Source organism: Schistocerca nitens, chromosome 2 (genome assembly GCF_023898315.1).
Source record: "Schistocerca nitens isolate TAMUIC-IGC-003100 chromosome 2, iqSchNite1.1, whole genome shotgun sequence".
Lineage (NCBI taxonomy): Eukaryota > Metazoa > Arthropoda > Insecta > Orthoptera > Acrididae > Schistocerca > Schistocerca nitens.
Genome location: NC_064615.1, coordinates 342,836,324 through 342,861,549, shown reverse-complemented (window position 1 = coordinate 342,861,549; position 25,226 = coordinate 342,836,324). Strand labels below are relative to the sequence as shown.

The 25,226-nt window shown below is 42.0% G+C and overlaps 1 protein-coding gene across 2 annotated transcripts in view; it reads right to left on the bottom strand.

Annotated features, from left to right (window-relative positions):
• The window catches only part of LOC126236147 (lys-63-specific deubiquitinase BRCC36-like), a 44,244-nt gene that overhangs the window by 16,009 nt on the left and 3,009 nt on the right, over positions 1-25,226 (bottom strand). For both annotated transcript variants that reach the window (XM_049945230.1, XM_049945231.1), the window contains 2 exons: positions 12,920-13,127; positions 12,745-12,833 (listed from right to left, as the gene is read on the bottom strand). In XM_049945230.1, coding sequence (XP_049801187.1) covers positions 12,745-12,833; positions 12,920-13,127 — 297 coding nt within the window. The remainder of the gene's footprint in view (positions 1-12,744; positions 12,834-12,919; positions 13,128-25,226) is intronic.

The window sequence follows — 25,226 nt, the reverse complement described above, 5'->3', positions numbered from 1 at the left end:
ACAAGCATTATTTCATTATCCATCCATTCACACAAATTTTCAGTCCCACTGCTAAATCAATGACCTCCAGTAACATTCAGTATTTGATTATCACTATAATTTTCATTATACATAATTATATTCAGTCATTGTGGTAATATCTGGCGAATCTCAGGCACACAGCACACACTTTCTCCTAGCAAACAAGAAAAACTGACACCTATGTTTCTAAATGCATCCCAACACTCAGCGACTGCATGTCTGCTCGGTGGTGAGGGAGGAAAATGCTGGCCATATGCTTCCACACTGTGTGCATAGCAAGCGATGAAGAACAAACATTGCTCACATGGGTGCAGTGCTCTAGCACACCCCAACATAGATAAAAGTTTGACTCACTGAAAAAAGTTCTGGGATGTAACCTTTCATCCATTTTCCAGCTTTCACTGGCGTACGGAAGGACAGCCTTCACATTTGTATTAAAAATACGGATTTTTGTTTTGTACGTGATATTTCTATTTTTCCATATTGGATACAATTGTATGAAGGCAGCATTTGCCTTTTTAATGCGGTTTTTCACGTCATCTCCAGCTCCACCATCTTCCGCCGCTATACTACCCAGATACAGGAATGAGTTGACAGTCTCCACCCACTGCTCACCTATTAACAATGGCACCTCCAAGTTACCTGAATTTACTCTCCTTTCCTTTGTTTTGCCTGTATTTATCTTGAGGCCAGCAGTTTCTGCAAGTTTAATTTAGCTTGCATATCAGTCAGCCTTGGAGCTAATAAAACTATGTCATCTGCAAAATCCAAATCCTCCAGACATTCATGGATCCCCCACTGGATTCCTCGTCTCCTGCCTGCTGTGACTCTTCTCATAACAGAGTCTAGAACAAGTAGAAAAAGTGTTGGTGACAAAATGCAACCCTGCTGGACTCCAGTTGTTACTTTTATGGGCTCTGTTATATTTCCCCTGAGGAGTATGCAGCATTTGTAGCCATCATATAGATCTTTTATGATGTTTAAGATCTTCTGTAGTATGTCGTACTTCCACAACACCTGTCAGAGCACTTTATGTTTCACGGAATCGAAGGCCTTTTGAAAATCAATGAATGCCAGGTACATGGTTGCTTGGAATTCTTTGCTTTGCTCTAAAATGATCCTTAGAGTGTTAATAAGATCAACACAACTGCGTTGTGCCCTAAAACCGGCCTGTTTTTTCCGCAGTCGCTTTTCAAGGGATTCTTCAGAGAGGACCTGGAATCTGTTTTGTAGTTCAAGGTCAAATATTTCTTTGATCTGTTGGTCTTTTAACCTTGCCACATCTATTTTCTTGCATCTGTGATTGAGCTTTGTTCTATTTGCCACTATCTTCAGTCTGAATTCCACCAAAACTAGGTGGTGGTCACTTCCAACGTCTGTCCCTCTTCTATTTCTGACATCTAACAGAGAGTGTCAGAATTTGTGGCTTATGACTATGTGGTCTATTTGACTTTCAGTAACGTGGTCTGGAGAAACCCATGTTATCTTATGGCAGTTACGATGTGGAAAGAATGTGCCTCCAATGACTAGGTCATGTTCAGTGCATGTATCTATCAACAGTTCACCATTTACATTCCTGATCCCCATGCCGTGCATGCCCATATGTTCTAGCCCTTCATTTTCTGAACCAACTTTTGCGTTCAAGTCACCCATTAAAATTTTTATGTCCCTAGAATTTGTTTGTCTAAGGATTCCGTTAAGCTCTGTATAAAATGCATCTTTTAATTCTCCTTTAGCTATTTCAATAGGTGCATAGCATTGAATTACAGTGATATATCGCACATTTGTTTTAAAGCGTGTGGTTATTATCCGTTCTGAGACTGGTTTCCACTCCAGTAAGCTCTTCTTGCTGCTTTTAGATAGTAAGAGCCCTACACCATTCCTATGCATCGCGTCCTCACCTGTCTGACCAGCATACAGCAACACTCCACCATTTTGTGTTTGGAATTCCCCAGATTCTGGCCCCCTTACTTCACTTAGTCCCAATACATCTAGTCGATAGTTCTCAATCTCTTTTTCAACCTGTCTTAGCCTCCCTGCTTCTCTCAACGTCCTTACATTCCAAAAACCGATATGGGTTTTCCTTTTCAGGCCTTAAGATCCATCCGGCTGTTTCTTAGTTTCTGTGATATGTGTTTTTTGGTGGTGCGGGTTATCAGCCCACAGCCCCCGAGTGTCCTGGTGGGGCTGCCATCTCATGGCCTGGTCATCCCAGTTACAAAGCTTCATGAATAGATGTCTTCGGCACATCATGAATATCTGGTGGCCAGAAAAAATATGCAGTGAGGAGCTCTGGCGAATAACAAACCAGATACCTATAGAAGACCAGATACGAGAGAGAAAGTGGGGCTGGTTGGGGCACACCTTGAGAAAACCAGATGGAGCCACCGAGAAAAAAGCATTGGAATGGAATCCCCAGGGAACAAGGAAGAGGACAGTGGAAGGGGAAGCAAAAAGAGTTGGCAAGACCTGGGCAGAATTGAGGCAAATGGGCAAAGAGAGAGACGGATGGCGAGTTCTCCTGGATGCCCTATGCCCCCATAGGGGCCAAAGGAATTAAGTCAAGTAAGTCAAAAAAAGTTCTGGGTTGTGGAAGAAACAGGACATCATTAATGGCAATAATAATGCAGATGTGTTGCTAACTCTCTAAAATCAAGTCAACTAGTCATGGCTGTGGCTACATGTATGTAGTTGATAATTTAATATGGTGGCAGCGCATGAAAATAACAGTAATTCAGTAATATAGGCTGGAGTGGGAATTTAAGGAGATGGGACCTGGATAAACTGAAAGAACCAGAGGTTGTACAGAGTTTCAGGGAGAGCATAAGGGAACAATTGACAGGAATGGGGGAAAGAAATACAGTAGAAGAAGTATGGGTAGGTTTGAGGGATGAAGTAGTGAAGACAGCAGAGGATCAAGTAGGTAAAAAGACGAGAGCTAGTAGAAATCCTTCGCATCCCAGAACACTGATGCCATGACCTTTCCCGCCAAAGAAATTGTCTTTCCTTTCTTTGGTGGCAGAGAATCGGCATGTTTCCACTGCTTTGACTGTTATTTTATCTCTAGGGTACAGTAGTGCACACAAGTTTCATCTGTGGTCACAAACCAGTGCAAAAAATCTTTTTCATTTCTCCTAGAATAGGACAAACATTGTTCAGATATGTCCACTCTCATACATTTTTGATCCAGTGTCAAGAGTTGCGGCACTCATCTTGCAGATAATTTTTTCTGTTTCTAATTCTTCAGATGACATCTGGCAAGCACGAGCAATTTCATGCACTTTCAATTGGCGATCCTCCATGACCATTTTGTGCACTTTGGCAATGATTTCTGGGGTAGTGACACATCTTGGCCGACCATTGCGTGGATCATCATCTAAGCACTCGCGACCAAATTTAAATTCATTTGTCCTCTTGGCAACAGTTGAATATGAAGGAGCAGAGTCCCCCAGTGTATTATGGAAATCAGCATGAACATCCTTTGCTTTCATACCTTTCTTTACAAAGTATTTAATCACTGCTCAGATCTCTATTTCTTCCATCTTCACTAATCACTACACAGAAACAACCGCCACAGCTCTCTTCCAAGAGCACTGACATTGCACGTGTTTACAGGCAACAGTCCAATGAACATCATGTGAACAACTCGTTGCGCTAGTTCTGAACTCTTGTGGTGATTCCGAGAACTTTTCAAACCACCCTCGCAGTATTGATTGCACACCTGTGTATGCATTGTCTGTTGTACAAATAAACATTAATGTTAAACAATCCTGAACACAAGCTCCATAATTTCCTTAAAAATAGGGTTGCTATTAACTACAGAAGTATTTTAAATCTCTTGTCAACAAACAGAGCTGACTTTAAATAAACCTAACCTCATTAGCAACTTTTTATCTATGAGACAGGGATCAGGGAATTTTATATCATTATAATTATAATTTATTTTGGGAAAAACCACAAACAGATAATTAATCTGATATATTTAACAGTTGTGGTTGAAATTTAAACTTGGCATTTACAGAACTCTAGGCATTAGTTCCTGAAGAGGGGCAGCCACCTTTTTAGAAATTGCAGGGCCACCAGCCTGAGGATGATTAACTGATCTGGCATTGCAACATAGCTACCACGGCCTTATTCGGTTGGTACTGTGAGCAGTTACAAGCAAATGGAAACTACAGCTGAAATTTTTTTTCCCCAAGAGTATGCAGCTCTACTGTATGGTTTAATGATGATGGAGTTCTTTTGGGTAAAATACTCTGAATGTAAAATAATCCTCCATTCAGATTTCCAGTCAATGATAACTCAGGAGGATGTCATGAAAATAAAAAAAATTAAATAAAAATGGCGTTCTACATGTCAGAATATAGAATATTAGATTTCTTAATTAGGTAAGTAGGTTAAATAATTTATAAAGGAAAATGAATAGACTGACATTAGATATAATGTACAGTGGCAGGAAGAACAGGCCTACTGGTCAGATGAGTACAGAGTTGTTGTTGTTGTTGTTGTTGTTGTTGTTGCTGCTGTTGTCTTCAGTCCAGAGACTGGTTTGATGCAGCTCTCCATGCTACTCTATCCTGTGCAAGGTTCTTCATCTCCCAGTACCTACTGCAGCCTACATCCTTCTGAATCTGTTTAGTGTATTCACCTCTTGGTCTCCCTCTGCGATTTTTACCCTCCACGCTGCCCTCCAAAACTAAACTGGTGGCCCCTTGATGCCTCAGAATATGCCCTGCCAACCGGTCCCTTCTTCTAGTCAATTTGTGCCACAAATTTCTCTTCTCTCCAATTCTATTCAATACCTCCTCATTAGTTATGTGATCTACCCATCTAATCTTCAGCATTCTTCTGTAGCACCACATTTCGAAAGCTTCTATTCTCTTCTTGTCCAAACTGGTTATTGTCCATGTTTCACTTCCATACATGGCTACACTCCATACAAATACTTTCAGAAACGACTTCCTGACACTTAAATCAATACCCAACGTTAACAAATTTTTCTTCTTCAGAAACGCTTTCCTTGCCATTGCCAGTCTACAGTTTATATCTTCTCTACTTCGAACATCAGTTATTTTGCTCCCCAAATAGCAAAACTCCTTTATTACTACTTTAAGTGTCTCATTTCCTAATCTAATTCCCTCAGCATCACCCAACTTAATTCGACTACATTCCATTATCCTTGTTTTGCTTTTGTTGATGTTCATCTTATATCCTCCTTTCAAGACACTATCCATTCCAAGTCCTTTGCTGTCTCAGACAGAATTACAATGTCATCGGTGAACCTCAAAGTTTTTATTTCTTCTCCATGGATTTTAATACCTATTCCCAATTTTTCTTTTGTTTCCTTTACTGCTTGCTCAATATACAGATTGAATAACATCGGGGAGAGGCTACAACCCTGTCTCACTCCTTTCCCAACCACTGCTTCCCTTTCATGCCCCTCGACTCTTATAACTGCCATCTGGTTTCTGTACAAATTGTAAATAGCCTTTCGCTCCCTGTATTTTGCCCCTGCCACCTTTAGAATTTGAAAGAGAGTATTCCAGTCAACATTGTCAAAAGCTTTCTCTAAGTCTACAAATGCTAGAAACGTAGGTTTGCCTTTCCTTAATCTTTCTTCTAAGATAAGTCGTAAGGTCAGTATTGCCTCATGTGTTCCAACATTTCTACGGAATCCAAACTGATCTTCTCTGAGGTCGGCTTCAACCAGTTTTTCCATTCGTCTGTAAAGAATTCGTGTTAGTATTTTGCAGCCATGGCTTATTAAACTTATGGTTCAGTAATTTTCACATCTGTCAACACCTGCTTTCTTTGGGATTGGAATTATTATATTCTTCTTGAAGTCTGAGGGTATTTCGCCTGTCTAATACATCTTGTTCACTAGATGGTAGTGTTTTGTTAGGTCTGGCTCTCCCAAGGCTGTCAGTAGTTCTAATGGAATGTTGTCTACTCCCGGGGCCTTGTTTCGCCTCGGGTCTTTCAGTGCTCTGTCAAACTCTTCACGCACTATCATATCTCCTATTTCATCTTTATGTACATTCTCTTCCATTTCTATAATATTGTCCTCAAGAACATCGCCCTTGTATAGATCCTCTATATACTCCTTCCACCTTTCTGCTTTCCCTTCTTTGCTTAGAACTGGGTTTCCATCTGAGCTCTTGATATTCATACAAGTGGATCTCTTTAATTTTCCTGTAGGCAGTATCTATCTTACCCCTAGTGATATTTGTCTCTACATCCTTAGATTTGTCCTCTAGCCATCCCTGCTAAGCCATTTTGCACTTCCTGTCGATCTCATTTTTGAGACATTTGTATTCCTTTTTGCCTACTTCATTTACTGCATTTTTATATTTTCTCCTTTCATCAATTAAATTCAATATCTCTTGCGTTACCCAAGGATTTCTATTAGCCCTCGTATTTTTGCCTACTTGATCCTCTGCTACCTTTACTATTTCGTCTCTCAAAGCTACCCATTTTACTTCTACTGTATTTCTTTCCCACAATCTTGTCAATCGTTCCCTAATGCTCTCCCTGAAACACTCTACAACCTCTGGTTCTTTCAGTTTATCCAGGTCCCATCTCCTCAAATTCCCAACTTTTTGCAGTTTCTTCAGTTTTAACCTACAGTTTATAACCAATAGATTGTGGTCAAAGTCCACATCTGTCCCTGGAAATGTCTTACAATTTAAAAACCAGGTTCCTGAATCTCTGTCTTACCATTATATAACCTACAAGATACCTTCTAGAGTATCTCCAGGGTTCTTCCATGTATATAACCTTCGTTCATGATTCTTGAACCAAGTGTTAGTTATGATTAAGTTATGCTCTGTGCAAAATTCTACCAGGCGCCTTCCTCTTTCATTTCTTCCCCCCAATCCATATTCACCTACTACGTTTCCTTCTCTCCCTTTTCCTACTATCGAATTCCAGTCACCCATGACTATTAAATTTTCGCTTCCCTTCACCATTTGAATAATTTCTTTTATCTCATCAAACATTTCATCATCTGCGGAGCTAGTTGGCATATAAACTTGTACTACTGTGATAGGCGTGGTCTTTGTATCTATTTTTGGCCACAATAATGCGTTCACTATGCTGTTTGTAGTAGCTTACCCGCATTCCTATTTTCCTATTCATTATTAAACCTACTCCTGCATTACCCCTATTTGATTTTGTATTGATAACCCTATATTCACGTGACCAGAAGTCTTGTTCCTCCTGCCACCGAATTTCACTAATTCCCACTATATCTAACTTTAACCTATCCATTTCCCTTTTTAAATTTTCTAACCTACCTGCCTGATTAAGGGATCTGACATTCCACGCTCCGATCCATAGAACGCCAGTTTTCTTTCTCCTGATAACAACGTCCTCCTGAGTAGTCCCCGCCCGGAGATCCGAATGGGGGACTATTTTACCTCCGGAATATTTTACCCAAGAGGACACCATCATCATTTAACCATACAGTAAAGATGCATGTCCTCAGGAGTACAGGGTTATAAATACAAAATCAAATACGCGAATGCATACCTGCATCTAACAGTGAATAAGAATGTAGGAATGCAATTAAGCTATTATGAACAGCATAGCGAATGCATTATTGCAGCCAAGACTGACACAAAGTCTACACCCAACTTTATGTGCCAAACACCTCTGTATATGACAAAGAGTCTGAAATAATGTACAATGAGAAAAAAGAAATTATTCAGGTAGTTTTGAGAGATGCAAATATAATTTTGATGGGCAACTGGATTTCAATAGTGGGAAAAGAAAGAGAAGAAAAACATGGACTCAGTGCAAGGAATAAAAGGGGAAGCCACCGTGTAGAATTTTGGACAGAGCATAAATTAATCATTGCAAACAACAATGTAGGAAAAGACAGATTGCTACTTACTGTAACGAAGACACATTAAGTTGCAGACAGGCACAATTAAAAGATACAAAGTTTTCAGCCACGGTCTTCATCAATAAAAGGGAGACACACATCATTCATGGACAGAAGCAAGCACACATCATGCACACATCACTACCAACTCCAGCATCTCTGGCCGGAATGCAACTATCACGTGGGATGCAAGCAGTAATCTGGAGGGGGCAGGGAAGAAGAAGGGAGGTTGTGGGGCAGGGGCGTGGGGAAGAAATGAGCAAAAAAGGAGAGGAATGAGGAATGTGAAAAGACAGGCAGATGCATTGGCAGAGGTCAGCAAATAGATATGATGGGAGGTGAGAATGGGGAGATGACAGGACAGATGGGATGGAAGCTGTTGGGTGGAGGGTGTTGAGACAGTAAGTTACTCTACGTTGAGGCCGGGATAATTACGGGATGAAGAATGTGTTTTAAGGATAACTCCCATGCGCAACGTAAAGAAAAGCTGTTGGGGGAGGGTAGTGAAGCAGCCATTGAAATCAAGTTTGTGATGTTCAGCTGTATGTTGTGCCACAGGGTGGTCAATTTTGCTCTTGGCCACAGTTTGGCAGTGGCTGTTCACTTGATTTCAACACATCTGCCCGTCTTTTCCTGTTCCTCTCCTTTTTACCCCACCTCCATGTTCCAAAACACCTGACGCTGTACCCGCTGGCATTCTACCCCTGCACACTCCACCAGACGGTGCTTACCTCTCTGCCCACCCATACACTACTATCTGTTCCCCCTACCCCTCCAGTTTGCAGGTTGCATCCCACATGACAATTGCATTCAGGCCTGAGATGTTGGAGTTGGTGGTCATATGTACAGTACATGAGGTGTGCTTGCTTGTGTGCACGAATGGTGTGTGTCTCTCTTTTACTGATGAAGGCTGTGGCAGAAGGCTTTATGTAAGTGTCTTAATTGCGCCTGTCTGCTAGTCAATGTGTCTTCTTTACGGCAAGTATCAATCTGTCTTTTCCTACTAAGCTGATATTCCTACCTGGAGGGTCAATTGTTTAATCATTGGAAACACTTAGTTTAAGGATCATTAAAGAACATTGTATATTTGGAAGAGACCAAGAGACACAGAAAAGTTTCATATTGATTATACAATGGCAAGATACAGATTTCAAAATGAGATTTTAAACTGTAAGATATTTTCAGGGACAGATGTGGACTCTGACCATAATTTATTGGATATGAAGTGTATTTGAAAACTTAAGGAATTGCATAAAGGTAGGAAATTAAGGAGATGGGACCTGGAAAAGTTAAAATAGCCAAATATTACTGAGAGTTTCAAGAGGGAATTAGGCAATATTTGACTGAAACAGGGGATGGGAATACACTAAAAGATGAATAGATTAGCACTGAGAGATGAAATAGCGAAGATAGCAGAGGATCAGACAGCCACAAAAGATAAGGTCCAATAGATATCCTTTAATAACACAGCAGACATTGAATTTAATTCATGAACGAAGAAAATATAAAAATGCAAAGCAGGCAAAAGGAATACAGAAGTCTAAAAAATGAGATTGAGAGAAAGTGCAAACTGGTTAAGCAGGTATAGTTTCAGGACAAATGCACAGCTGTGGAAGTATACATGTTTATGGGAAGGATAGATGCCATCCATAGGAAACTTAAACATACAGCTGAAGAAAAAGAGAATCAGCTGTATGATGATAGGCCACTAATAACAAAAGAAGAGAAAGTTGATATTTGTAAGGAATATACAAAAAGGGCTATATACAGGAAATGGACTTGGGGGCACAGGAAGTAAATGAAGATGAGATGAGAGATACTATGCTGCAAGAATAATTTGGAAGAGCACTGAAAGACATAAATCAAATCATAGCTCCCTGAGTAGACAACATTTCCACAGAATTACTGAAATCTTTGGGAGACAAGGCTACACATTAGACACACGAAATACCATCAAACTTTGAAAACATGAATTCCAGTAAAAGGCAGGTGCTGACGGGTGTGAATATTACCAATATCAGTTAAATAAGTCATGGTTGAAAAGTACTGAAGTGAATTATTTACAGAGGAATGGAGAAACTGGTAGAGTCAGACTTTGGGAAAAATTAGTTCCGGAGAATCTTAGAAGACAGATTTATGAAAGGCAAACCTATGTTTGTAACATTTGTACATTTAGAAAAGGATTCTGAGAGTGATGATTGGACAACACTCTTTGAAATTCTAAAGGTGTCTGGGATAAAAAATAAGGAACAAAAGATTATGCACAAATTGCACAGAAACCAGAATGAAGTTATAAGAGTATAGGGACATAAAAAGGAACCAGCAGATGAGAAGAGACCGAGACGAGTTTGTAGCTATTCTCAACATTATTCAATCTATATGTTGAGCAGGATGTGAAGATGAAATTCAGGAAAGGAATTAAAGTTCAAGCAGAAGAAATAAAAACACTGAGGTTTACTGAAGCAAAGGATTTGGAAGAACTGTTCAACAGAATGGCTAGGGTCCTACAAAGAGTTTATGAGATGAATATCAACTAAAGTACAGCAAAGGTAATGGAATGTAGACAAATTAAATCAGGCAATGCTGATGAAATTAGATTATACAATGAGGCACTGAATGTAGTAGATATGTTTTGCTATTTGGATAGGAAAATAAGTGACAACAGCTAATGTATGGTGGAGTAAAAAATTACAATGGGCCGTCCACATTCTAACTGCGAAGCCTGTTGTGGGCAGTCATGAAAATGTAAGCTAACGCAACAGCTGATTTTTATTGCAAATAATGTAATGATATTTTTATTTTGATTGCTGGAGAAATATTAACTATTTAATGTAACAACTTCAATGTACAAGGTGCTAGCAAAAACAAATACGCACTAACACACAAGAAGTTGTTTAACACAGAGCTTTCATTAATTGCTTTTCTGAACCTTGGCCTTTGCAATACTCTCAATGCAACTAAACAGAAAATAATGGAAAATTACACTATCAGCTCCGAAACTAACATAGATCTCTGGCTATACTACAGATCAGTCTGTCACCCACACACAAAATTCAACCACCAAGACAAAAATCACTAACAACATTGAAACACAGACAATGCTACGAATTTTGATTGTGGTGACAAAATTACGAGAATTACTGATGCTGTGTGAAGAGCCCTTTCTTCTTTTTTCACTCTTCATTATCTGCTTACAGGAGTTTTTTTTCATTAATTTATACAACACTTTTTAACTGTCTGCGTTAAAACATAGTGTTTTACATATCAATAACAGAAACATCAATACACATCAGAAGCAGAGTGTGAAGGAAAGACCATCCAAAAACACCATTCTTATGTTAGTGGCATGAATACATAAGCAATTAACAGCTGTTTGTTGGATACCACATCATATCCTCCCAATGGATGCTGCCAACTTGATAGAGAGAGTTGTGCAAACATCTTTGCTTTACGCCACGAACAAAAGCAACTTGTGAATGGCCCTTTGTACAGTTTGGCTGTATGGAGGATATAAAATGTAGAACAGAAACGGCAAAAACAAAAATTTCTGAAAGAGACAATTTGTTGACATCAAATACAGATTTATACACTAGGCAGCTCTTTTCTGAGGGTATTTGTCTGGAATGTTGCCTTACATCGAATTGAAACACAGATAAAAGGCAGCTCAGGCAACAAGAGAATAGAAGCTTTTTAAGTATGGTGCTACCTAAGAATGCTAAACATTAGATGCACAGATTGAATAACTCATGAGGAGATAGAGAACAGAACTGGAGAGAAAAGAAATTTGTGGCATAACTTGACTAAAAGAAGGGATCAGTTGACAGGACACATTCTGAGACATCAAAGAGTCAAATTTGGCAATGGATGGAAGTATGGGGGTAAAAATTGTAGAGAGAGTCCAAGGTTCAAATAAAGCGAGCACATTCAAATGGGTGGTTGGTTGCAGTAACTATGCACAAATGGAGAGTTTTGCACAGGATAAGCTAGTGTTTAGAGCTGTATCAAACCATTCTTTGGACCGAAGACTATGACGGTGTTGGTGACAATGAAGACAACAACAAAGAAAATGACAACATGTAAATGTTGCCACACAAGTAAAGAATGGAGATGTCACCATAGCTTAGCAAAAATATTTGGAAATTTGTGACAGAGCATACACTATCATACTCTTAGCTCAACAGAACTTAAAAAAACAACTGACAAACTTCAATAGCACACCAACTCCCACAATCATGCCTTAGGTATTTTGGAGGACCCCCAGAAAATTTTGGTCCTCTGTAAACATGCTTATTATATCAAAAGCTTCTCCCAACTTATTTGATCTTTCAATGCCTAAACAGAAGACAAGGAAAGGACAGCTGAAATCATAGATTTCCATCTGAAACATGCACTTGTACAAGGAGACAGTATTAACGTATCTGACTGCTGCATAAATTGTTAAATCTGCGACATAGAAAAAAATGTACATATGACGTAGAGAAGAAGTTAAAATTGTTGAAAGCTAATCGCACACATGGCAAGCAGCTATAAAGGAATGGAAAAGAGTACAAGTGGCTGTTATTTATTAGAAGAATAAAAGAGCAGAAAACAAAATTATGGGTAAGTACCATTAATGTACATGTGCTGTAAGAGTTTAGAGATTATTATATGTTTGGATATAATGATAAAACAGGGACAAAACTGAAGAGACAAACTCACTATCCTTCTATTCCTGAAATGCATTTAACACCGTGCCCACAGATGACAGACAATGGCTACATGTGTGTGAGCTGACCATGTGTGAACCTGTGTCAATGTTTGTCTCTAATTCACATTGCATGGAATTAAAATATTCGTACCTTTGATGACTTATCTTCATTGAAAACAGAAATTATTACTCCCACAAAACCTGGATCCATGACCTGATACATTGATTGTGTTTGCACATCTGAAACAAATACCATGCTAAAAGGACTACTACAATTAAGTGATGTATTCAATTAAACCATATTAATGACTGAATTATTGTCTTACCCACATGAGATGGCCACACTGTAATATGAGGATGAGAGTGGTACCAACCAATTACTCTCATTGGCTGGTTTAACTGGCCAGCCAACTTTTCAGCAAGGTTTGATGCATTTGACAATTGTTCTGGAGAAATTTCCACTCTGTCACGCCGTTTATCTGACCGCCTCAGCATTGCAACAGCTGAAATGTGTGCCACTTTGTGTGAATCAATCTGTGGAATGAAAATTTCAAGTTTCACTTTCTGCAACATATCTGCCATTGGAATATTACTTGTCCCTGTGATACAAAGTGATCTTGAGTTCTACTGAATTACTGTCTCAAATTTAAATTTCACAACACAGTTATGTACTGCTACATATAGGCAATAACCTTACCATTCATATGAACATTACTTTAATTAGTTGCATTCAACAGATAACACAAAGTGTGTCACTAGGATTTGGAAAGAAGCCTTGGATGTACATTTTACTTAAGTGCAATACAATAACTGCAAAACTTAAGGTTTTCATGGTCACTTTCTGACAAATTGCCTGTTGTCTGCTATCTCAAGTTCTTTGGCCAATGATTGACCGACGATTTTTCTGATGTTTTGCCAACACGAGTAGCTGGCACTGTCAAACCATCATCCTCCATTGCTGGTGGTAGATTTGAGTTGAGCTCATGGCTGCAGATTATCTGTACCTGGCAGCCAATGTCCAAGGGATGCCACTGTCCAATTCTGGGAATATACTAAATATTACATACATGTGGAAAAATCTATGCTGGAATGGATGGACAATCAATCAGCACCAGGGACACGTGACATAAGCAGCTCTGCAGGTCGGGGCAAATGGAGAAATTGCTATGGCAGAGCACGCACTGTTTGAGACCAACCACATAATAAAATTCCGCGATATGGAAGTTCTTGCTAGAGAGAAGTGCTATAACACCCATTCGTTCAGGGAAGCTATGAAATCCACAAACATGGCAATAGCTTCAACAAGAAAGAGCAAAGTCTGAAGATGAATAGATTCTGGATTACTGTGTTGCAGCAAATGACTCTTGGAGGTAGCAAGGGAAAAAACGCAATGGTGATGAGCACAGAAAAGCCCCTGGGCTTTGGTGTGCCAGGTGTAATCTGCACCCATGAGCTTAACTCCAGTCCATCATTAGCAATGGAGGTTGACACTTTGATAATGCCAGCCACTCATTCTGGTGCAACATTACAAAAATCCACAAATATCAGCCAAAAACCTGAAACAGAAGTAAAGAGGCAATTTGACAATGAAATGACTTCAAATTGTGAAATACTGTTCTATTAACAACAACAACAACACATTGTTCAACATCAAATGATTTTGAATATGGCCTAGATTAGCAAAGGCACAGTTTTTGCACATTCTTTTGCATTTGCTTCAGCTTGGCACGGGACACACCAGGGTTCCCAAAATATAAAGTGTCACTAGCTCAGAATCAGTTCTGGTGACTGACAGCATCTTGAACTTGTTTGTTACAGGGATGTGTATAATATCTTGAGTCTTATGTGATCCCTGCCTCCCTTCTACACGGGCCCTAGACCTAGCACTGACATGATACACACAGTCAAGGGGACGAGTAATGATAGGTCCTGTACTTCCTGTAGAGTAGACAGCATCCACACCAGAGGATAACACTTGCTGGTACATTGTCTATTCTAGACCTCCCAACACATCCACTCACAGCAGCATCCAACTATATGACTGTAATCAGGGTGATTTCCAGCTGCTCTTAAAGAGCAGCTAACTCATCCTGAGCCCAACAGCATTCATAGTGGGGCTGCAGAGTATATGAGTATTGTGTCATTACAAGGCAGTGGCTGATGATAGAACCACAAGAACGTAACATGCTGACGACACACTCTTGCCAGTACCTTCACGTGTTCATTCTGTGCCAACTGAAAATCAGTGTTCGTCCATAAAAACTTTAGTTCGGTTCAAATGGTTCTGAGCACTATGGGACTTAACATCTGTGGTCATCAGCCCCCTAGAACTTAGAACTACTTAAACCTAACTAACCTAAGGACATCACACACATCCATGCCCGAGGCAGGATTCGAACCTGCGACCGTAGCAGTCGCGCGGTTCCGGACTGCGCGCCTAGAACCGCTAGACCACCGCGGCCGGCAAAAATTTAGTTTGCTACATAGTCTATAGATTTATCATTTCTGCTTAAAGATATTGAGTTGTTCTGCCTCTTTTAGTTGAAATTAACACAATTTATTTTCTTTGTGATCAATGTTAATTTATTACATGCTGCTCAATAGTACACACTGTGCGCTTCATGAAACAAAACAAAAATAAACAAATAAATAAAAATACAGTAGGCCCCGTCACTACAATTGATCAACTCATATAAATACCTGGATTTAACAATTTTGTAGTAAAATGTAAATGTCATGTGACTAGGGCCTCCCATCTAGTAGACTGTTCGCCGGGTGCAAGTCTTTCGATTGGACGCCACTTCAGCGACTTGTGTGTCAATGGGGATGAAATGATGATGATTGGGACAACACAACACCCAGTCCCTGAGCGGAGAAAATCTCCGTCCCAGCCAGGAATCGAACCCGGGCCCTTAGGATTGACATTCTGTTGCGCTGACCAGGCAGCTACTGGGGCGGACAATACTGTAGTGATATGAAATAAATGATCACATAGGCTCAGCAGTAGGTAAAGCAGGTGACTAACACCGGTTTACTGATAGCATACAAGGGAAATACCGTCAGTCCACACAGGAGACTGCTTACAAGCCACTTGTGTGACACATCCTAGAATATTTCTCAATTGTGTGGGATGTGTACCAAATAGAACAAACAGATGATATCCTGTATGTGGGAGGGTGTCACGGAGATGCTGAACAAACCCTAACCAGCAGACACTCCAAAAGAGAAGCACACTATTCTGAGAAAGCCTCCTTACAAAGCTTCAAGAACCAGCAAAAAATTATAAATGCACCAATAAATGGTAACTCTCTATGTATCACTCTTCTAGGTATCGCAAAGACAATGTTAAATTCATTACAATGGGCACAGAAGCTTTTAAACAGTCATTCTTCCTGCAATCCAAAGGGATGAGAAGAAGCCCTAATAACTGCTACAATGTGAAGTACCCTCTGCCATAGACTCCATAGTGGTTTTGCAAAGTATGGATGTAGATCCTTGAGGGTTTCATTTATTTCCTCAATTAGGAGTTCTCGTATTATCAGTGATATATATATATTTTTTTCAAGTCTTGTACTGTTTGGATAGTCAAACAATGGAAAATCCAGGGTGGAAAAATGGCAATATTAAGAAAGGATAGGCTGCTACTCACCATACATTTGAGATGTTGAATTGCATACAGGCACAACAAAAAGACTGTTGAACAACTCAGCCTTTGTGTGTGAAGAGTGAGTGAGTGAGTGAGTGAGTGTGTGTGTGTGTGTGTGTGTGTGTGTGTGTGTGTTTAATTTGGAGGAAGAGCTTTTGAGCAAAAGCTAAATTGTTTGACAGTCTTTTTGTTGTGCCTATCTCTAACTCAACATATCCATTATATGGTGGGGAGGTGACCATGAGTCAGCCATGTATGGCCAATACCGAGCTGGAAAAGGACAACAGAGTGTCTGTGAGTGGCTCGCATGGATGACTGCCACCCGCTGTCTCCTTGATAACAGGTAGTTTATTTGGTGTACTGCTTGGGAAGTCATTGATATATAGGGTGTTAAAAAGAAACTACCCAATATTTCAGGGGATGGTCGTACGCATCAAAACAAGAAAAAAAGAAATCTTATAACCATAGGTCCTACAAAGCATTCAGTTTGACATATGGCCATTTGTTCAGAGGAGGTGCTCAACATGATGTCCATTCATCACTATGCAGGCTGCTGCTCTTCAGTGTGATGCACGCACCCTCTGAAATCGTCCTGGTTGGTTCTGAATGTGCTGAGATGCATGGAAATCATTATTGTGTGGTGTCTGCACATCACTTATTGGAGTGACATAGACAAATTGCTTCAATGTGCCCATAGCCAAAAGTCTAATGGATTTAGGTCCAGAAAAGAAACAGGCCAAGGTATGGGACCTCCCCAGCCAATCCACCTGTTTTCAAAGGTACCCATCAGGTGCCGATGCAGAATGCAGAGAAAATGTGGGGTGGGTGGTTTGGGGAGTAGAGGAACCAACTACAGGGTCATTAGTCCCTTTTCCCCGTATTCAGGTTAGAAAACATTCCCAAAAGGAGTCAGAGAAAGTAAAAGGCATAAAACTAACTGGGAACCACACTGAAAGAAAAAACGAAAGAAGCTAGCACAAAGGGGGAAACATACACTAAAAGGAAAAATGTAGTGAAAGGTATTAAAATAATATAGCAGATGACCTGTGCTGGCTGATTGCAAAAATAAAAAGGGTGAGCCAGCCATTCTGCAACACACTAAAATCTCCAGCCCAAAAGACAAGGGTAGAGGAACGCAGATAGGGAAAAGACGAACAGCACAGTAAACAAACAGCAAAGAAAGGGCGAGGAAGAGTTAAAATGGAGGGAGAATGGAGGCCTGGGAAAGAAGGCCAGACACCCACCCTTAGATTGTGTGATAAAAACCCCCTCACACATAAAACTATATCAGCCGCTGAGCACTGTCGCCCAACACCATTGGCAGTGTGACGGGAAGGTTAAAAATCCACTGCAGAGCAGCTAAAATTGGGCAGTCCAACAAGATGTGGACAACAGTCAAGTGGGAACCACAGCAACACTTAGGTGAGCCCTCGCGAACGAGGAGATGACCATGAGTCAGTCATGTATGGCCGATACGTAGCCGGAAAAGGGCAATGGAGTGCCTGCGAATGGCTCGCATGGATGACTGCCACCCATTCACTGTCTCTTTGATAACAAGTAGATTATTTGGAGTACTGAGGGTGCACTATTCAGTATCCCAGATCCTGAAAACTTTACAGCGTAAGACCAATAGGAGATCAGTCTCTGGTGGGCTGAACTCCAAAGCTGTTTTACCGGTAGCCTGTAGGCCTGTCAGCAAATTCATTACCTGGGATCCCGACATGCCCTGGAACCCAAATGAAGGACACTGAACATCCACTGTTTCTGAGGGCATAAAGATACTTCTGGATAGTCATTACCAAAGGATGGTAAGAGAAGCACTGGTCTAGAGCTTGTAGGCTGCTTCAGGAGTCACTACAGGTGACTAAGGCCTCACCTGTCAGGAGCGGATATGCTCAAGAGTGTGAGAGATGGCTACTAACTCTGTAGTGAAAACACTGCAGCCATCCTGCAAAAAGCGCTGTTCAGTATGTCAAGCATGAGTGCAAGCAAAGCCATCATGACCATTGACCCTGAAGCCATTAGTGTAGACTATTTCTGAACCCTGAAACTCATCGAGAATAGAAAAAAATTGCCAGCAGAGGGCCTCAGGTGGAACTGAGCCATTTGGGCCTTGCAATAGGTCCAGACAAAGCTGTGGCCGAGGCATGGACCATGGAGGCATAAGTGAGTAGACCCACAGGAAAAGTGGTAGAGGTAAAGTGTTGAGTGCCATAGGAAGTAACCGGACATGGACTGCAATTGGAATCCCCAATCTGGGCTGCCGGCGCGGGAGATTGATCGCTGTGTTAAGCCAAGGGAGACAGTAATCAGGATTTTTTAAAATTTTATTATGGTTTTGGGTGCAAAACTGCTACGGTCATGAATAACCATTCTGTGGCTTAGTGAAGGTTAAAAAACAGAAATTTACATCAGCAGCAATGGGAGTGAAACTCAAGAAGGAGAGAAACTAAGAACAGAAGGAAATCTTAGGAAATTGCTATTTTTTCCCCAGAAAGAGCTTCTAATGACCGATGTCATCTCACTAACACCGATAAACTCAAGGACGCGATTGGCTTAGCGCGTGTCATCTGCTGAAAGGGAAGATATATCAGGCGACAGCTGTAAACGTGCGCATAGCAGATTTAAATAGGGGCACTGAAGTAAAAGGTCTCTCACCGTCCACAAGTGAGAGCAGTGGGGACAAAGCAAGGCAGGATCACCACTTACAGGATGTCAATGGCTAACAAGACAGTGCCCAATCCGGAGTCTAGTTAAAATAATTACTCCTCCCAACGATGAGGCCGGGAGGAAGAGGTCCAAGCACAGGGAAGAGGTTTTACGTCCCGTAATTTATTATCGGCAAGTGCAGACCAATGTGTGCACCATAAAAGAGCAACACGACAATATAAAATGCTCTGTAGAATGGCAAAGAGAACCATGTGAACAGCAGACCGAGGAAGAGAGACTGCAGCCTTTGCCGCTATATCGGCTGCCTCATTTCTGTGGATACCAACATGTCCCGAGATCCAGAGGAATGCCAAAGAGATGCCCCTCAAGTGGAGCATGTGGAGGCAGTCCTGAATCCGGTGGACCAGAGGGTGGATGATCATAAAGAGCTTGAGAGTTGGGAAGAGAGCTGAGCGAATCCAAGCATATAATATACTGTATCCGCTTATGGCAACGGATATATTGGACAGCCTGGAGAACAGCGTAAAGCTCCGCAGTAAAAACCGACCAATGGTCAAGAAGCCGAAATCTAATACGGGTGTCGCCAACAATATATGCACTTCCAACACCAAAGGTGGTCTCTGAGCTGTCAGTGTAAATAAATGTGGCATCCTCCATATGTACACATAGAGCAGCAAATGCCCGACGATAAACTATGGGGGGTGGGGTTACTATCCTCAGGAAGTTGACAAAGGTCATGGAGAAGGCAGTTCCGGGGGTTAAGCCAAGGTGGCGCCGCACCCCCATTTGTCAAGAAATTTTTAGGAAATTGGAAGGAAAGGGAATGTAGCAGTTGATGGAAGCAGACTCCCAGTGGTAGTAGAGAGGAAGGGCAGCCTGCATACCCTAAATCCAAGGAGGCGTCGAAGAAAAGGGCATGGGTCAGATGAGCAGGCATGGAAGACAGATGACTAGCGTAAAGACTCAGAAGGACAGCTCACAGGTTGGACAGTGGAGGTTCAGCAGTCTCAGTGTAAAGGTGCTCCGCACGGCTGGTGTAAAAAGCTCCAGATGCTAAGCACTATCCACAATGGTGGACAGAGTTTAGACACTGAAGAATAGACAGCCATGCAGAAGAGTAAAGTATGCTTCCATAGACCAATTTCGAGCACACTAAGGCATGATATAGGTGGAGGAGGACCACTCAGTCCGCTCCCCAGGAGGTACCTTTCAGAACACAGAGGGTGTTGAGGGATCACAGACAGCGAGCTAAAACATATGAAACATGGCAAGATCAGCACAGTTTTCTGTCAAACATAAGTCTCAAGAATATGGTGACGTCCGCGAATGGATGGTTAACAGGGCCTAGATGTAGGGAAGGCAGATAAAACTCTGTACTACGCCAAAAATTTACACAGACAGTATTACTGGGAGAAAATTGGAAGCCGGTTTTGATGCTCCATGAGTGGAGGCATTTGAGACATCCTTGAAGACGTCGTTCAAGAAGACTGGTCCGTTGAGAGCTGTAGCAGATAGTAAAATCATCGACAAAGAGGGGGCCAGAGACATTGGTAAGGAGACAATCCATAATTGGATTTATAGCAATGGCAAATGGTAAAACACTTAGCACGAAGCCCTGGGAGCCTTTGGAGAAAGAACAGGAGAGAGTAGTGTTTACCCGCACCTTAAATGTGCACTCTGTCATATTTTCATGTATGAAAAGGGGTAGCTGACCTCAAAAGCCCAAGAGAATAGTGTGCGGATGATGCCTGTCCTCCAACAGGTATTGTACGCACTCTCCAGACCAAAAAATATAACTACCCTTTGGCGTTTCCTGAGAAAATAGTTCATGATATAAGTGGAGAGGGAGGTAACACATACTATGGTATGATAAATGCAGCAACATTTGGACGTGGATGCCATCTGGTCCAGGGGCAGAAGAGCGAGAGGAAGAGTGTGCACATTGGAGTTCCCGTATAGAGAAGAAGCGGTATTATAGCTTTCGCGATTTTGAGAGGAGAAAGTAAGAGGTTGCACTTCTGTTGCTTGTTTCTTTGGGAGAAAGGCTGGTGGGTAATTTGAAGAGCTTGACATCTCAACAAAGTGTTGACCCAATGTGTCAGAAATTGCGACTGGGTCCACTAAGCTATCCTGTACGACAGTTAGCCCAGAGATCAGGGAGAAACTAGACGTGCTGATATCAGTCGAATTCAACTCCAAACTACAGATGAGGGAGAGAAGGTGTTGAAGGAGCTGGTAAAGAAGATCCAGCTTGCCTTCTTGCTATCACGTATGATGCGATGGCATCGTGCACACAACTGCTTATAGCGAAAACAGTTGGCCAATATATGATTATGGCGGAAAACGTGAAGAGCACATCTCTGCTTGCGTATTGCAACATGGCACGCCTTGTTCCACCAAGGAACTGTAGGATGCCGGGGCAAAGAGGAGGTATGAGTATTGAATGTTCCCCAGCTGTAAGAATAACTTCCGTAACATGAGTGACCTGATTGTCGATGTTAGGAAATTGATGGTCATCAAAGTGTCCAATAAGCTTGGGAAAACTGCCAGCGTCTTGGGCGCAAAGGTGGCAGTTGTGACTGTAATTGAAGGACACATGGAAAATGGTCACTCGAGTGTGTATCAGCAAGAGCAAACCACTCAAAGTGCCGAGCTAGCTGAACAGTACCGACTGCGAGATCAAAATGAGAGTAGGTTGACGTGGAGGCAGACACAAATGTAGGTTCCCCAGTGTTGAGGGAAACAAGATCCGCTTTGTGGAGGAGGTCAATCAATAGTGAGCCTCTCAGACAAGGACACGGAGATCCCTAAAGTGGGTGGTGGGAACTGAAGTCCCCAACCAGCAAATAGGGGGGGTGGTAGCTGACCAAGGAGATGAAGGAGATTGGTTCTTGCCAGTGGTGTGGACGATCAAATGTATATAGTACAAAGAAAGAAAGTGTACCCAGAAAGGGAAAGACATATAGTGACAGCTTGGAAGGAATTGTGTAAGGGGATTGGGTGATAATGGATAGTATCATGGAGAAGTTCCCTGTGTGCCAGAGTGCCATCAACATAGGGAAGACCGAACCGGACAGATTGGAAATGAGGGAAGAGAGTGATCATGAGGACGTAGCTTTGTTTCCTGAAGAAAGATGACCAGGGAGTGGGATCGTAAGAGGATCGACAATTCATCCCGATTGGAGTGAATTCTGTGTATATGCCAATGGATAACTGACATAGGGTGGACGGAAAAGGGAAGTCTCACCATGGTTGCCATCAACTCAGCAACCACTGAGAGCCGGTGGCATGGAACGGCATTCAGCCAGAGGCAGAAGATCCTGATCCATAGGTTGTTCTGTGGCAGCTCCTGCCACCAGCGATTGGCTGGGTGACTGGCCACCAGTGGTGCATCTCGGCGACACGGAAGGTGGCTGAGGGCGGCTACTGCTGGATGGCACTGTAGAAGAGACGTACCACGGCAGAGAAGGAGAGAAACTTTATTTCTTAAGAGCCTTCTTGGAAGCAGGACGTTGATATGAAGGAGGAGTCTGTGGTTGTGAGGTCTGGGTAAGTAAAAAATCTTCACGAGTAGTCTCTTTTTTGGAAGTCCGGGTGCCCGATTTTGGGGCCCATGATTTAGCAGGAGCCGATGAAGGTTGAGCCTTAGAGTAAGCAGTTGATATTGGGGAGGGTGAACAGGCGATCTTTGGGCTGGCCGATCTGACAATCGTAGTGCTAAAGATGAGATCACAATTCTGCGCAAGGTTGAGGAGAGGAGAGGTGAGGAGAGGAGAGGCGAGGTGAGGACAATGCTATATTTACCCATTGGCAGTACAGTGGACTTTCTACTCGCGAATAACTTATGAGCAGCAAAGGTAGCCTTCACTCGGATTTCCTGAATAATTCGTTCATCTTTAAAAATAAGGCAATCTCTAGAGGAAGCAGCATGGTCGCCCCTACAGTTGATGCAATGAGGGGATGGAGGGGGACAATCACCCTCATGGGCATTCCTGTCACAGGTAACGCATATGGCTGTGTTGGAACACTACTGGCTGGTATGGTTAAACCCCTGACACCGATAGCAATGCATAGGGATGGGGATGTGAGGGCCAACTGAAATTATCTCATATCCCGCTTTAGTGTTCGATGGATGTTGAACTCTGTCAAACGTGAAGAAGAGAGGGCGGGTTGGTACCAATTCCTTTTCACCCCTTTTTATGACTCGATGTACGGCCTTAACACCCTGATCAAACAAGTAATTTTGAATGTCCTCACTGGATAAAATGTTGAGTGATCTGGTACGAGGTGTGATTGGAAAGTTTTAAGAATGGGCTTGTAATTGTACAATGATGGTACTTACATCAAAATAGTCCCCTTCTGACTGAACACACCGACTTCAATGGTGTTTACACTTTTGGAAACATTCCTGGACATTTTTTTCCTGAAGTGTGTTAAGGACGTTCTCCGTATTTGCCTGGATGTCTTCAATCGAGTCAAATCGCTTCCCTTTCAGTGAAAATTTCAGTTTAGGAAACAGGTAGAAGACCGCAGGAGCTAAATCAGGCGAATACGGCTATTGTGGAAGCACATGAATTTTGAATTTGGTCAAAAATTCAATGATGGAGAAGGCACGATGAACCGGAGCATCGTCATGTTGTAGCACCCAACTCCCGTCTTTTCACAATGCAGGCCTTTTCTTCCACACCTTTTTGCACAAATGCACAAGGACACATTTTTAGTATTCCTGGTTAATTGTCTATCCTCCAGGGGTAAATTCATGATGCACAATACCGGTAGAATCGAAAAAATCACAAACATTGTCTTCACCTTCGACGGACTTTGCCATGCTTTTTTCGGTCGTGGTGAACCTGGAGTCTTCCACTGCGAAGACTGAACTTTGGTTTCAGGATCATAGCCACATACCCACAATTCGTCACCTGTAATTACCCTATTTAACAAATCTGGATCATATGCAGTCCAGTTAATCAGTTCTTTGCACACTTCAAGTCGGTATTGTCTCTGGTCACTTGACAACACTTTTGGAATGAATTTTGCGGACACTCAATGCATGTTCAGATCTTCAGTTAAAATTGACTGAACTGCATAGAAACTTAATTTAAGTTCATCAGTCATCTCCCTAATTGTAGGTCTACAATCAGAGCGCACTAAGTTGCGAACTTTCACAACATTTTCATTTGTTTTTGAGGTGGAAGGACGGCCGGATCGTGGTTCACCTTCAAATGATTCACGGCCATTTTTAAATCTATTGAACTATACAGAAACATTTGACTGGCTTGTACAATTATCTCCAAAAGCTGCTTTTAATAGTTCGTAAGTCTCAGACGTTGATTTCCCAGTTTTAAAACAAAATTTCACACAAACTCGTTTCTCTATTTTTACGTCCATTTTCACGCAGACAGCAACAAGCCCTAACAGACTCGCACTCAACCAGCTGCCACAATGAACTGAATAAAGGAAACTCAGTTTCCTGTCAGAGGGCATTCGAGGACAAGGCAATGACTCACTCCCCATCCCCCATGTAACTGCCGGCCAAACCAGTAAGCAGTAGCAGATCCATTCTTAAAACATTCCAATCACACCTCGTATAAACCACCCTGCATAATGAGTTTAAAGTTTTAAACCAGAATCACCATTTCATGCTCAGATGCAGAACTGGTAGGGAGTAGTGGTGTGGGGGCCACCAGAATCTCATGTTTCTTAACCAATTTCTTCTTCATTGGATTGGCCTCTTGCTGCTCTTTAGGGGCCTGCTGGGAGGTCTTCCCTGAAGCAGCATCGGGGACAGAGGAATAGCATGAAGCCCTTCGATCAGCAGCACATGAATCCTTCAGTCACTGGCTTAGTGTCCACTTTGGCATTTGTGGAGACCTCGGAAGGGAGAGCCCCTAGGGACCACATCCATGTGAGAGGAGCAGTAGGAGGCTGTTGCTTCTCTGTGTGGAGTGTGGGGACCAATATCTCTGGTGTTCGTGGAGGCATTGCCCCAAAAGGGGAAGTTTTGGAAGAAGCAGAAGAAGAAGTGCCCCCAACCACCAAGGGAGGCAGATGTAATAGGGCGGCCCTGAGGGCCCACTGTATGAGGTAGAGGTGAGGAGGTGACCATTGCCATTGAGGGTGATGTCAACGTAGCTGCAGCATACGTAGATATCAAGCAAAAGGGACGCGACTTCATATTTCTGTTTAGCCCTTCAGTCTAGGGTCTTGTACTCTATAAGTTTCTGCTCCTTTTGGAGTACTGTGCAGTTTGGCGAGCAGTGGAAATAGTGCTCTCCACAGATAACACAGGTGGGAGGAGGTGCATGTGGACTATTCGG